At 39.4% G+C, this 15,489-nt stretch overlaps 1 protein-coding gene across 2 annotated transcripts in view; it reads left to right on the top strand.

Annotated features, from left to right (window-relative positions):
- Positions 1–2,837: 2,837 nt before the first annotated feature.
- Positions 2,838–15,489, top strand: part of SYT1 (synaptotagmin 1) — a 131,547-nt gene continuing 118,895 nt past the window's right edge. For both annotated transcript variants that reach the window (XM_044455324.1, XM_044455323.1), the window contains exon 1: positions 2,838–3,018. In XM_044455324.1, the coding sequence (XP_044311259.1) occupies positions 2,838–3,018 (181 nt within the window). The remainder of the gene's footprint in view (positions 3,019–15,489) is intronic.

The following is a 15,489-nucleotide window of genomic DNA, read 5'->3' as shown; positions in this document are numbered from 1 at the left end:
CAGGCATTTGCAGACATGGCTGTGCCTCTGTTGCAGCTGAGAGGTCTGGGGATAATAGCACAGTGCCACATGACCCTGTACAGCTGGTCTGTGGATTACACCAGTAGAAATAAGTGTGTGTGAGAGAGAATGTATTGTGAGTAGGCTTTCTTGGATAGCTCTTTTCTATCTACAAGTACAGTGAAACCCAACTTGTCGATACAGTAGTTGTTAAATAAACCTACAGAGGGAATACTCACTGCCTTCTAGACCCAGGGTCCTCAATGTTAATTTTAATGACGCTCTCTAACCTAAAACAAAGAAGATGGGATTTAGTCCAAAGGCTGTGCAAGCAGCAAGCCACTAAAGCAAAAATCTTAACTATACATTTCTCTTCTCCTGATTTGGGCAATGTCCTAGTCCCAAAACACATTCTGCATGTGACTGGGCTGTGGTGTGAGAAAAGGCAGTGTGAGGGCAGTATCGCCCAAAGTTAGTGTTCCTTTGGCCCTCCAGGTATTTGGTGTGGGTCTGCAAGGCAGAAGAAGCAAAATCAACAGGAAAAAATCTTGTACAAGCAGCCTTCCCCTTACTACTTGTTGTTATGTGGTGTCAACTCATATCTGGCTTATGGCTACCCTACAGTTGAAAGCTCTCCAGAATGTCCTATCCATGTCAGCCCTCCTCAGCTGTTGTAATTTCAAGGGTGTGGCCTCCTTTATGGAGCCAATCCATCTGTCATTTGGCCTTCCCCTTTTTCTTCTGCTTTGGTGTTTCCCTGGCATGATTGTCTTCTCCAGGGAGTTTTGCCTTCTCATAATGTGCCCAAAGTAAGACGACCTCAGCATAGACATTTTTACTTCTAAGGAAAGTTCTTGCTTGATTTGCTCTAGAACCCACTTGCTTGCTTCTCTGCCAGTCCAGGGTATTTTCAAAGCTCTCCTCCAGCACCATGTTCTGCATGCATGAAGCAGTGTCAGGTTCAAATCTTACTTCTGCCATGTATGAACTACATAGCCGGACAATCACCCCTAGCCCATTCCCCCCTGCCACAGGCTACATCTTTCTCTTCCCCAGTGTCATCCATAGCACTTGCAAGACTGTCGAAATGGACATCCCTTACCTAGGCAAGCACTTCAGTCCTCCATTTGCCATACAGCGATAATAGCATTGAGGTCTCTTACAAGGTGTTGTAAGGATTATAAAAGATTACATATGAAATTCTTTAAAAAGAAGCAAAATATACAGGAAATATGTGGTAAATATTGTGTTGCTACCTTTGCAATAAACAGATAAAAGGTAAAAAGAAAAGAGTGGAGCATCTGGGAACCACAGCAGGCTTTAAGATACCAGAGAAATGGAAGCAAGAAGCTTGAAAAATAAAAACTAATGCTTTTGCCTCCGGCACAGTTCACTAAAATGTCTCACTGGCATTTCCCCCTTTAAACCTATTGTATTGGCTGCTTATTTGCTTTTTTCCCACTTCTACTGTTTGAATCTCAAATACATCAAACATAAACACTGCAAATGTTGAGCCAGTTATCTCCTCTTTGGAATTACTGAATAACACACTTCGAGTAGTAACTGCAGTTAGGAAAATAAAGAAAGCATTTATAATTTGATTGAATAGCCTAATAGCATGCAAGGGAGTGGCAGAATTTACCTATAAATCATGCTATATATAAACATTTAGATGTTTCTTGTATCTCTTAGTTTGATGAGTCTTATTCAGTTTGGTTTTAGCTGTGTATGTATTTTTTAATACTTTCCCAACGGGAAGCTACAGGCTTAGTTCTTTCTGAGAGAGTGCAAACAATTGCACACTCAGAGCAATAATGAAAAATTGTTATCTCTCCAATCCCTTTATGATTTTGGGAAATAAAAATAAGGAAATAGAATAAATATTCAAATCACTGTGACTTTGGGTATCACATAATATCAGAACAGTCTGTTCAGAAGCAAATATTTCACCCAACTCTTTTCCCACTCTTTTCACATTCTTCTAGGATGGTTTCTATAAAAGTGTTTTGCTTAATGCTACAGAACAAGTAAAGGTATCACAAAAAGCCCATGAAATAACCATTAAGTTAAAAGTATGTTAATGGAAGAGTGTCTTTATTTCAGCACTGTGGGTGTTTCAACTGGATGCAGTTAAATGACCCACAGATGCAATGGTTTCATCCATATACCAACAAGAAAAGTAAATAATTTAACAGAATATTGTTTGAAGTAAATGCCAGCGGAAGGAAAATTGCTTTCAATAAATGTGGCTCCAGAGTAAAATGGGAGCAATTTTCTGAATAATGTATAGTTCTGGTTGAGTGAGGGGCACTGCTTGTTACACAGTTCAGGAAAGCTTGGAGATATCTTAATTATGCTGGTGTAATTATTTACTATTTTAGTTACTTGTGGTGCTCTGAATTGTTCAGATCCAAGGCACATATACAAATAATTATGCAAATGCAGTTAAATGTTTGTATATAAGGAACTGCTGTTAGTTAGTTTACTTATACTTTAAAATGAAAGGGCAGAATCCAAAGTTTAAACAACAGATGCTGAACCATATTGAAGTATCCAACAGAAATAACTGTTTGAGATTCAGTCATGTTGAAAAGGAGTAGCAACATAAGAAAAAAAAACAGCCATTACCTTCTGGAAAACTCCTTTTCCCTGTAGTCTAATAAATATTGTATGAGCCAACATGAAGCAATATGGTAATGATGTGATATTTACCCAGGAAGCAGGTGCACCAATTCAGGTTATGGTTCTTGAGTTTGTTGTTGAGCTAACATGCATTTTAACCTTTTGAACATTTTTTCTCTGCTGTGTTTTCAATCTTAGCTTCCCTTGGGACTAAAATGGCAAAAGAAAGTCAACATCAGGCTCTGGCAGCACCACTAGGCACCATTGTTCCTCCTGCAATAGCAAATAATGCCACAGAGCCAGCAATTCCTGGAGGAGGAGGAAAAGGGGAAGGAAAAGAGGATGTATTTTCGAAAGTAAAGGAGAAATTTATGAATGAGCTAAACAAAATTCCACGTAAGTAAAAGTAGAATCAGGTAGAGTTTTCCACTGTTTTCTGACTGGTTGAAAAATGTGTGTGTTTATTAATGTTCCTTTTTTAAACAAGATAGATGTATGTTCTCTATTAATTAACTGTTTCTCTACCCCTTCTACAAAGGAAATGCATATGTATGTTTCCATTTTTGTTAATTGCTCCCCCCGATGCCCCAGCTTATCAGACTGTTTTTTTAGGGTGAGGTTTAGAATTTGGGGTATTGCTACAGTGGTGAAAGTGACTTTGTGTAAGAAAAAAATCACTTATTTTTCATTCATACTAAATATGTTTGAGTTTATTTCAGAAGGATTTTATTTCTTATTTGTGCGATATTACAGTAAATTTCCTTTTTAAAACAACTGAGGACACTGTGTTGAATAAATAAATTCAGGATGTGATGCTAGCAGTTTTGAAGTGGTCAAGTTCCATTGGTATTTACAGGTTCTACCTGTAATTCATCCAGCAGACTACAGCTGTGATCCAATGCATCGACATTGTAAACCCCAGTAAATACAATGGGATTTACTTTTGAGTCCCACATATATAGAACTGCTCTTATTTAAAAATAAATTCATGAGAATTCTGAACTTTGTGCAGGCATAACCCATAATCACAGTTAAGGAATAGGGAATACATGAATACAGTCATGTTTACCAGTAGTGAACAGATGTAGATACAGCTTATATTTGTTTTGATTTAGTGTTTGCAATATAATGTTCCTCACCTTGCAGCTTTGACTTGGACTACATAATGAATCAATGAGACATGGTTTAACAACTCAGTTCCTCATTCTGACCATTGTGATCCAGTCTCTCCTACAATACCTGAACTCTGACCATTTTAAGAGGAAAGTGATCTTATGGAAGTAACAGGGCAATCTGATACATGACTACTCAAAAGTCAATCTTATTACATCCAGTGGAAGTGACTCTAAATGTGCAATCCTATGCATATTTGGTAGACAATGGCCTACATCTCTTAACCAAACATGTTAAGGCCTGCTGAGAGTTGTAGGAACTTTTTTATGTCCACACATGCATACGATTGTGCCCTAACTGTGTATAGAACTGCAACTTTAATAAAATGGATTGTGAAATAAAAATGGAACGATCCATTGCTCTTATTTTACTTGAAATGACATATAGATTTCATCAAGTAGTGACACAAAGCAAATAACTTCAGAACTTCAAGGGATAAGGAAATGTAAGACAAACTATCCCCTGTCTTATTGACTGGTTTTCTTCAACTCACCTATTTGTTAATACTGAGCTGCCCCATTATTACTTTAAATGAAACAAGAATAAAGCTTCTTATGGATCACTATACATCAGGTTTTATCTTATGAAGTCACTGGTTAGTTCTAGTCCGTGCTTTTTTTGTAAAAAAAAAAAAAAAAAGATGCCGGAACTCACGGCACACACATAAACATAATGGTCGCCGCCGGCAGTAAGCATCGCGTGGCCACACGCACCGATCCCAAGCCGAGCAGCACCCTCACTATCTCACTATCAGCACAGACACAAAAGCAGCCCGCAGGCACTATGTTAATGATGTTTGCTGCTGACCCGCTGTGCCAACAGGTGATTCATAATTACTTAGTAAAATCCATTGAAAAAAAAGGTGCTGGAACACTGTTCCGGTGCATTCTATGACAAAAAAAAAAAAGCCCTGGTTCTAGTGCTTATGGTATCTTCTGTCTTAAATTCTGCACTCCTTTCCATCAAGGGCAGGGGTGTCCAACTTGTAGTTCTCTGGAAGTTTTGGCCTACAGTTCCCACAATCTTTCACTAATGGCTATGTTGGGTAAGGACAATGTGAATTGTAAACCAAAACATCTGGAGAGCTGGTTTTGGATCACATTGGAACAGGCCTATGGCTAATGTGAATTAAAACTTCAAATAATCAGAGAATGGTAGAGTTGGAAAAAAGAAGGCCTTTGGGTCCAACCCATTGCTCAGTGAAGGACTTCACATTAAACCATCCTCTTAGATGGCTGTCCAACTGCATCTTGAATGTTTCTAGTGTGGGGGAACCCAAAACCTCCTTAGATAATTGGCTCCATTGTCCCATTACTCTAACAATAAGTTCTCCCTGATGTTCAGCCGGAATCTGGCTTCCTGTAACTTGATCCTGTTCTGCACTCTGAAATGATCAACAAGAGATCCCAGACTTCATGTATGTGCCTATATTTCAAGTACTTAAAGACTGCTATCATATATCTTCTCAGTCTTCTCTTCTCAAGGCTAAACATGCCCAATTCTCCAGTCTTTGTTCCAGTTCTGGGATCAGCCTTTTTGCCCTCCCTTGAACCCTTTTCCGTTTGCATCTTTCTTAGACTATGGTGCCCAGAAGAGGACACAACATTCGAGATGAGTCCTAACCAGTACAGAATAGAGGGGAACTAGTATTTCACATGAATTGGAGGAGATGCTTGTATTAATGCAGCCACAAGTAGAACTTTCCTACAATTTTTGCAAACAGGCTTTGGGGCTGCTAGTCAAGATTTCTGTTTTCAGTATTGTTATTAAAATGACCTAATTCTGGCATTTCATTAGCTTTTATTTTCATCAAGGTCCAACTTAGACAATATCTGCACAGGATTACTTAATTAATATTAAGGGGGAAATTATGTGTCTCTCTTAAAAAGAACTGCGTATTGTCTAAGTGAAACACATTTTACAAACGTAATTTTCTATGGATTTTTCAGTTAGGGGCAATGCCGGGATGGAAATGTGTGCTCAGCTCAACTGATTTTAACTCATATGTAGAAGAAGAATTCCAAGGGGCACTGATGGGAAGAAAAACTTGATAGAAGGACAAAATTGATGGGAGGCAGCAGGGTTATACACCCCTCTCCCCCATCAGTTTTCTTCTGCAAAATTCCCACACCTACATCTCCATGCCAATCCCAAACTTGTGTTTGCTTCGTGATGCACTGCACTTCCTTTTTTGTGTGGCAATTGTTCCATTAAGAACCTGTGAAAATGAAGTTTTAATTTTAAAAATGTAGAGTGTGCTTTTTCAACATTGATTATAGAACAATAATCAACTGTGTAGTTGTTTTCTTTGTCTGTATAATACAGAAACAGCAACAAAACGAAATAACCAGATCTTTTCACTTACTTAAAATAAAACTTGCTGCACTCAGTGAATTGTAGATAATGTATTGGAGAACATAGGATTGACAGTAAAGCTGCTGGTTGGAAAGACAAAATAAAACAATTCCTACAGCAGTTTATTTTTAAATGTCTAGTGAAGGCATGAGTCTTCATACTGATAATTTCAGTACAAATAGTTCCTTGCATATGTGTTAAGTCTTAGAGGAACATGTATGTCACAAGTTCCTTTTTTTAAAGAAGATCATGAAAACACTGTTTGACAATGGATGCCTATAATACTTGTTTGAAGCCTCATGGGCATTTGGTTTAAACAATATGTGGCTGTTTCCTTCTAAATGCATTCAAGATTCATTTCACCTCTAATATCATGCCTTTGTATTAGAAATGCAAGGCTAAGTAATGGGTTTAGCAACAAACTCACAGCTTCATGTAATTCTTGTGGTCATGATGCTGCTCTTAATTGAGTATAAAATGTGCACGTGTCCATGCTCAGTGTATTTCTTTTTGTATGAGGATTCTATGGATTTTTCCCCTACAATATATCAGGAATATAAGGAATTCAGAAGCAGTTGTGAAGCCTGGAAAGGGAGGCAGGTGGAAGTGGAGAAAAGAAACAGTAGCTCTGTGTTTGGCAAGTAATACACATGCCTATCTGAAGCTGTTCCATGCCTGCCCACCCGCTCTGCTAAACTCATTAATTCCAGGGCCTCTGTATCAAAGATCAAGGGAGTTAGCATAACGGAAGAATTAGAATTCTTGCTCATGTGAGTTCAAATTAGGAGCACTCATCTGCTTGTAATAGTATTGCTAAGTGTTCTCCAATGTCATTGGTAGGAGAGTTTAAGCATTTGTTGCTAACATATACATTTTTAGGATGGATTGTCATATTGCTCTTTGTACTGGGAATAAAATGGCAAAAGTGACTCATGGAACTAAAGTGTAGGGATGCTATAAGGCGCCTGAAGTGTAACCATACAGTTTTCTTCTTAGTTATGCAAATCTCTACACTCTGGATATAAGTATCGGATTAGTGTCTAACTATAAATCCCTCAACTCTGATTGGTTGTAACCAAAATGGTTATACTCCAGTGTTTCCTTTTTCCTGGAATACAATGATTTTTCAGGCTGTTTAGAATTAACAAATTCCTTTTCTTGGATTTCTATTTTTAATGTAAAAAAATTCATAATTTCTAAAGGAATGATGTTCCCTTTGGGGGTATATGTTTATTAATGCTTTGGGCCCATATCTCTGAGGACACAGGAAAAAATCTTTTAGAAAGCAAAAGTCTCAACATCGTTAATAAAGGAATACAGTAAGTAAAAAAGATAAAGATACAAAGATAAGGAGAAACATAAATCAAAGAGGCCTTTAACTTTTCTTTAAAATCCATTCCAAGTAGTTGGTGTTGCAGAAAACTAATACACACACACACACACACACACACACACACACACACACTTAGGACGTTGCTTACCAATCAGCTCAAGATGTGTCAGTGTTATCATCCTAGTATAGTCCTTGTTCTGTACCAGGGTGGGCATCTTGTGGCAACTTTGGCCTAATGCTTCCATGATCCTTCAGTGTTTTCATGCTGACAAGGGCTGATGGAAGTTGTAAGATAAAATACAAATTGAACATCCCTGTCTGTACTTAAAATAATTAATTCTGCTCAGAAATCTTTATTGATGAGAGCGAAACACTCTGTTCTTTTATGAACATTTATTCAGCTGATTCCTTGGCTAATGTACAAAATAGATGTGGCCAGAGGAACCGCTTTGGTTTCCTCATTTTCTCTGTGACAGGGAAGGCTGATGACCCTTGTATCAGTGCAGCTTCTGATCCCTTGCAACTTTTATACAGAGCTATATAGGAGCTAATTATGAATCTTCACACAATTCCCAGAATAGGTTCACCTCTTCTCCTGCTTTGTGGTCTTCTCTCCACAGGCATTTTCCTCTGAGCTTGGCTTATTTTAAGGAACAACCTGGTTGGAGGAAAAAAAAGGAGTTTGAGTGACAGGCCATAAAGGAGAAAAGCAAGGATCCAACTACCCCATTCCATATGCCCTTGCTAAACACTAGGCAAAAGTCTGAGAAGTACAAAGGCCCACTAAAAGATTCATTCTATTAATTACCATAAATTTAATTATCTAAGATAGCCTTTTTCAGTGTTGCATTCCTGCAATGCTTTGGACTCCAGCTCCCATCAACCACAGCCAATATGGCCAATGATCAGGACTGTTGGAAGGGTAGTCTGAAAGACCTGAAGGCCCTATGTTAAGGAAGCCTCTTTAGAAACTAGTGAGCATACCCATCTTTAGTAAGAAGATACAGTCCACATAATTTGGATATGCTCTTTATAAACCAGTGGTAGGCAACTTGTGGACCTCAAGTTGTATTAGCCTACAACACCCATGAACCTTCAGCATTGGTTGGTTGTTTATTAATTAATTTAATTTTATACTACCCAAAGCCACAGCTCTCTGGGTGGTTCACAAAGCACATTTGAAAAAAAAAAACAATAAAAGATACATTATCTTAAAAACATATTAAAACATAAAAGTTTACAGTTTACTGTAAAGTTTACTAAATTTTAAATCACATATTAAACAGGTTTGCATATATATATAGTAACATGAAGAAAAACGTTCAGATTTGTTTAACACCTAGCAGGCCCCAGAAGCTACTTGAATGCCCTGCAGTAGAGGATGGTCTTTAACTTGTGCCAAAAAGATAGTGAAGTTGGCACCAGGCAGCCCTCAGTAGGGAGCTCATTCCATAACTGGGGGGACCACCAGTGAAAAGTCTCTTTTCCTTGTTGCCAGCAACCAAACCTTCCTTAGTGATAGTCTCCAGGACTTGATTTTTGCATCTGGATAGAAGGTCAGGCCACCTAATGAGAAAGAAGGACTCAGTGGAGAAGGCCCTAATGCTTGGAACAATCGATGGCAAAAGAAGAAGGGGACAGCAGAGGATTAGGTGGCTAGATGGAGTCACTGAAGCAGTCGAGGTGAGCCTAGGTGGACTGCGGGGGATGGTGGAGGACAGGAGAGCCTGGAGGAATGTTGTCCATGGGGTCCTGATGGGTCAGACACAACTTTGCGACTAACATAACATAACATAGAAGGTCAGGAAAGGTGCTCCATCAGGCATCATGGTCCCAAGCTATGTAGGGATTTATAGGTTAAAACTAGCACCTGGAATTGGGCTTGGAGAGATGTAGGCATCCATTGCAAGTGGACCAGAATTGGTGTTAGATGATTAGATCGTCTGGTTGCTGGATTTTGTACGAACTGCTGTTTCCAAAAATGCCAGTGTAAAGTGCATTGTAGTAATCCATCTTAGAGTTTACCAGAGCATAGATTACTAATAGCAGGCTGTTTCTATCCAGCTACGGGTATAGCTGGGCCACCAGCCAAAGCTGGTAGAAGGCACTCCGAGCCACTACAGCCACCTGAGCCACAAGTGACAAAGACTGCTCAAAGAGCAATCCCCATGCTACAAACCTTCTCCTTCAAAGGGAGTGCAACCCTGTCTAGAACAGATTGGATTCTCTCCATTTGGTGAGAAGAACCACCCACTAGTGGCATTTCAGATGTGTCTGGACAGAACTTCAGTTCCTTAACCCTTATCCAGTTGCTGCCAGGCACCTGTTCAGCACATTCACTTCCTCACTTGCTGAAGATGAAAAGGAGAGATGGTGCAGTGTGTCATCACCATACTGATGACCACGATCTCCAAAACTCTGGATGACCTCACTCAGTGGTTTTATGTCCTTGGTAAACAGCATGGGGGACAAGGCCAACCTCTGGGGAACCCCATACTGGGGAATCCAAGGAGTAGAGCAATATCCCCAAGTGCCACCTTCTGGAGCCTAGCATTCAAGTAGGAATGAGACCACTGAAATGCAGTGCTTCTCACACCAAACTCACAGAGTTGCCCCAGAGGGATACCATGGTCAATGGTAGCAAAAGCTGCTGAGAATTCCCAAAAGTGGTCTTATTGTTTCAGATGCCCCAAGGCCAGTCCTTCTTGTAAAAAAGCATTAATCACCTCCCTAGCCCAGCTGGCAGGTCCATTCCTAGTAGAGGGTCATGGATCCAGTAAAGATGTGGGCAGCCAAACATGCCCAAGCAACTTGTCAACATCCTCAAGCTATACTGGAAGCCATACAACATAACTAGACCAGACTGTGCTCTGGATACGACACCTGATTCAACTAATATACCATTTTTTGTTGCAGTTAAATGTAGTTTAATATGGATGACACTTAAGGAGAAGCAAGGAGTAATAGCAAAAGTAAGAACATTTTTGCTATTAAGAAGAGCAACATTTCTGACATTTTAAAAGCTAGTAAACATTTTAACCATCAATTCAAAACTCTGCAGGGAAGGCTCTTAATATTGTGGGCTGCTCTGGAAGAACATTATATAATTCTAGTGCTATCATCAAGCCATAGAGCTAAACACCAAAGCAGATGTCACCTGCAGCAAGATGGCTACTTGTTTTGAAGCAATTCAAAGACAAAATGTAGGCTGTGAATCTTTCCTTTTACTTTGTGTCAAAATTTTAATAAGGGTCTCTTCAGGTCCCTAAGACCCTCTCCAGCACCTCAGTGTGATTATTACTGAAAAACTATTACAACGGCTGTGCTGTTACTTTGCTGTATTATGAATGTGTCAAGTTATGCTAGTTCCTATTAAGTGGAGTAGAGAATTAAATTTGCAACTGGGAAGCTGTGACAGTGTACTTCATTAGCTTATTTTCAAGGCTGGAGTTGGGATTTTGATATTTGAAATATTAATAAAACCAGGCAGTAAGTCTGTGATCCTGTGTGTGCTCAGATTGAATAAGTCACATTGTTTTGTACAAATGCCATGGAGTCCAAGTGTGTTGACCCCATGTGTTCAAGCAGGTCCAAAATGTGTGTTTCAGTACATCCGTGGCATGGTTGTGTGCCATGATTTTGTCTCTGCCTTTTGTTTAGTTCCCTCCCATCCCAAGTCTCATGAAAGAGGTATTTAAGCATTGGGGCAGATGAACAACGTGTAATGCACCGGATCAATGCTAGATAGTGATAATAGCCAGTGGGTGAAATCTAGCAAATGTCTGCTGTAAATAATGTTGGTTATGAGATAAACATGAGATTAGGGAGCTGACATAAAATCGAGTTATAAGCTGACCTGTGACCATAGACAAAAGTCTGCCCAACCATGTTTTGGACCAATTAAAGTCTCATATTTGTTACATAGCTTCTGCACGCCACACAGAAGGGTAATAGTTTCACACTGCTTTGACTTTGTTATATACCAAAAAATAATGGCATTGATAATTTAGTACCAATGGGGAGTACTAATGGATTCTCAGAGCTTCCACAATTTTGATTAAAGATAGGTTTAGATGGAGAACTTTGCCAGGATAATGCAGCGTTGGAAAAAAATGGAGAAAAGGGCAACTCAAATGATCAAGGGGTCAGAGCAACTCATTTATGAGAAAGGTTACAACAGCTGAGATTGTTTAGCCTGGGGCAGTGCGTGGGAGAAAAGTAAGGAGAGCGAAGATAGAGATGTACAGAATTACGCAAGGTGTAGAGAAAGTGGGAAGGAAAATATTTTTCTCCCTCTCCTATAATACTAGAATCGGTGCTCATCTCATGAAGCTGATTGGTGGAAGAGTGAGGATATGGCTGAGTTATGCTTTCATTTCTTCAAGATCTAGTGAGACCAATTTGGACATCTTGAAAAGGGGATTGGACAGATTCATGGAAGAGAAGGCAATCAGCGGCAACTAGTCCTGATGGCCTTCAATATCAGAAGCATGTGCTTCTGTACACGAGTTATGCCTGTGTACACAAATTTGTGAGGAACTTGGGCAGGAGGACGTTGTTACACTCATGTCTTGTTTGTGGGTTTTTCATGAGCACTTGGTTGGCCATTGTGAGCACTTGGTTGGCCACAGAATGCAGGACTAGATGTACCGTTTTGATCTAGCATGGCTCTTCTTATGTTCTTAATAGGGCTTCTCCTTACAGTTTCTAATAAAATCCATAGATTGTATGTTCACCTCAAGTCTTTTAGGTAGCCAGTTTCCAATGCTCTATGCTCCCTGTGGAATGAATTATGTATTTGAACTTAAAACTAGAAAATAACACATTGCCTCTTCATGGTGGAATGGATGTGTTGTGTTATGCATAGAACATAGCTTTGGACTCTGGTGGTCTTTGGATATATTAGGCAAACGGATCTATCTGGGGCAGACAAGTCAGGAATGTGTAGAAGCTCTGGCCTTAGATCTATAGGGTAGACTCCAAAGTAGAGTGGGGAACTTTGCTAAGAAGAGTCAAAAGGAGCAATATTAAAAGTCAACCAGACTTTGCTTTTTTCTCAGAGTTGGGATAAATGAATGTGAAGGATGCACAGACAGAAAGAATAAGCATGGGCCTTCCAAATTTCAGAGTAGTAACAAAGCGAATGAACAGTTTGGTGGCTCAAAGACTGGAAGAATAATGGTTCTCATAAAAAGAAACTGAATAGAGCACTCTAGGGTGTCTCTACCCCTTGATATCTATCTGGAAGTAAGAAGTTGTAGCACAATATCCCAAACAAAACATGTTGTTGAGCATACACTGGTAGTGACTGACCTTGCAGGGAGGTGGGGGCTGATAAGTATTGGACCATATTTTCAACCCGGATTTTTGATTGGCCAATTCAAAGGTTCCCTCATGAGTTGATTGGCTGATTGGTGATGTGGCAGTCATGCAGACATTTGCATGTCTTTCCCCATGGCAAGGAACAACCATCCTTAATCAAGGAGGAAGCAGGTGTGTTTTATGATGCCTGTACCTTTGCAGCAGCTCAATAGCTTCAACAGTATTTCCAGTGTGCTTCCGGAACAATAGCTTCTTGTGCCAAGGACTGGGTTGTCAAGATAATGCCAGTTCAATGCACACAACTGCCAGGGAGCCAGCATATCTGAATCTTCTCTGTAACGATATCTTGTGGGATTTGATATGGTTGTGCAATGGGCCTGCTACCAGTCAGAAACTTCCTCCTTTCCCTAATATATTCTCTTTGCTCTGTGCCAGCTTTCAGTGATCTGTTATTCCAGGTCACAGTTCAGGAACCTGCTATTTATTTCCAAAATGACACAGGTCTTGATTGACTTGAAGCATGGGAGGACAGGAGAACATGTGACAGTATGAGGTTTACTATTCATATCATCCTGTCTGGCATATCCTTTTTAGATTATATGTCTGTGATGGTAATCACTTCACAGGAAACCATTCAAGAATGTCAATTTCTAAACTGCCTTGTCCTGTGTAACATTTGTTGATAGGTTTTAAGTCCTAAGATTCAGTTTGGTGTCCCAGTTCATAGAAAAATTGGTTTAGAAGAAAGATTAGTAGATGAAAGAAAATGTCTAAAGTATTTTTAACTCAAGCATGGCATTTGGAATTACGCAAAAAGCCTGGAAAGTGGGGAAATAGTCAACAGTGACTTGATTGATAGCAATTGTGAGCCAGCCATGTGAATCTTCAACAGCAATTGTGTGTATGAAACTATTTAGCACCATCATCTTCTGGCATATAAAATGAACTGTGTAGAGGAAGAAACAGACAAACTAGGAGAAATGAAAAGTCTTTTTCTATTACTAAATTAATAGGTAAATTTGAAATCGCTGAACCTTATATTGCAGTATCCTAATGATTGCAGCTGAGCTTTTTCTCAAATGGCTTTTGTGAACTTATACTTGGAGATGTTCTTCTGCATTAAAACATTTATAATACTTTGGACTTTATACAGTGCATTTCATTTATCCTCTGCATCCTATGATTAACAAATAATTCCCATAAGATGGCAGTGCTGGCATCCCTGTTAAAAGAAGGACTACTCTGTCTGCAGACATCTCCAGTTTCTGGCACTTATAGTCCATGGGGGGACATTTGGCACATCATACAGCCTAAAGTGTATCTCTCATTAGATCCAAGGCAAACGGGTTTTCGTCTGACATTCTCCACTATAAAGCATCCCTATGTTCACAGTGCCAAAGTAGTTGCTGAAGCAATGTTTCCCCCTTGGGCCCACCCATGCTAGGGAACTCCAGCAGATTAATTTACAGTTTTGACCTGCAATCTAAACCTGGGCCAAAGAACTTCTCCTATGCACCCACACTCTCCCCATCCATCTATCCATTCCTTCAGCCAGCCAGTCATTCCCTCTTCCATCTGTCCAACAGCTTTCATTGTGACAGTTAAAAAATGAGGGAAGCCAATTATCTGTAACCAGGAAAAGTCACAATAGCAAGACACAATTCTATTTCCCTCTTCCCCATGACCTTCCTTCCTTCCCTGGCAAAATCCTAGAGACACATAATGATGCCAAAGACAACAGAAAAACTTGTCTTCCAGAATCTTAGCCCATGTGGCTAGATCAACGGGAAACAGCAATAGTGTTCCTATGGGCAGACATGCTGCTCCTACACACACATGGCTGAAGAGAGAGAATGGTATCGAGGATAGAGGATGAGGCTATTTAGAAGAGGACTAGTCTTGTGGATTCTTGTGGACTAGTTGCATCTTTGGGCACAACATCCAATATTGCTAAATTTAATCCTGATGCAATGCCCAATTATTGAAACTTTTTTTGCACAGGTTGATACCAAGGGACAGTCAGGCCAAGTGTTACATTCAGTGTTTTCATACTCTAACTTAACTATTTTGTAGGCTGCTTAATTTTTCCCCATGTGAAACAGCAGAAAGAATTTAGCTAGGATAGGAGGATTAAACTGCTTTGCCTGGAAGTTGGCCAGAATCCTAAGCAGACAAATCGGGTTCCCGCAGAAGTAGTTCATTGTCTTTCTGCTTACTGCAATGGTAGTAGGATCTGGATCTAATGGCATAGCTGATGATGCTGAATTTCTGAAAAGGTTCTGTGCTTTCTTCTGTTACTAAACCGATTTATGGCATGAGTCCAAAGTGTGTTGAAGCCTATCAGTCCATATGTTGCGCAAATAAACATATTATATTATACATCAACATAATTCATAAAATTACTCAGAATTAAATTTGAGATTAAAATATCATATGTAAACAGCAGTGTCAGCTGTAATTGCTATCTTCATTAAGCCATTTCAATCAGTAGCAGAATTTGTTTTTCAAAAGGCAAATATAGTTCCTTAGCTACCACTGAAAACAATGCTACCATAAAGGTGTTATAAAATTGATCATCCATTAAAAGTTTAGTCACAATATCATGTCATGCTTTATCCAAATACTGAGAAACGATATGTAATAGGAATATTTTCCTAGGATCTGCATAGAATAGGCAAAATGAA

This window comes from Varanus komodoensis, unplaced genomic scaffold, assembly GCF_004798865.1.
Source record: "Varanus komodoensis strain SLA01 unplaced genomic scaffold, ASM479886v1 scaffold8, whole genome shotgun sequence".
NCBI lineage: Eukaryota > Metazoa > Chordata > Lepidosauria > Squamata > Varanidae > Varanus > Varanus komodoensis.
This window is presented reverse-complemented; position numbering and strand designations above follow the sequence as displayed.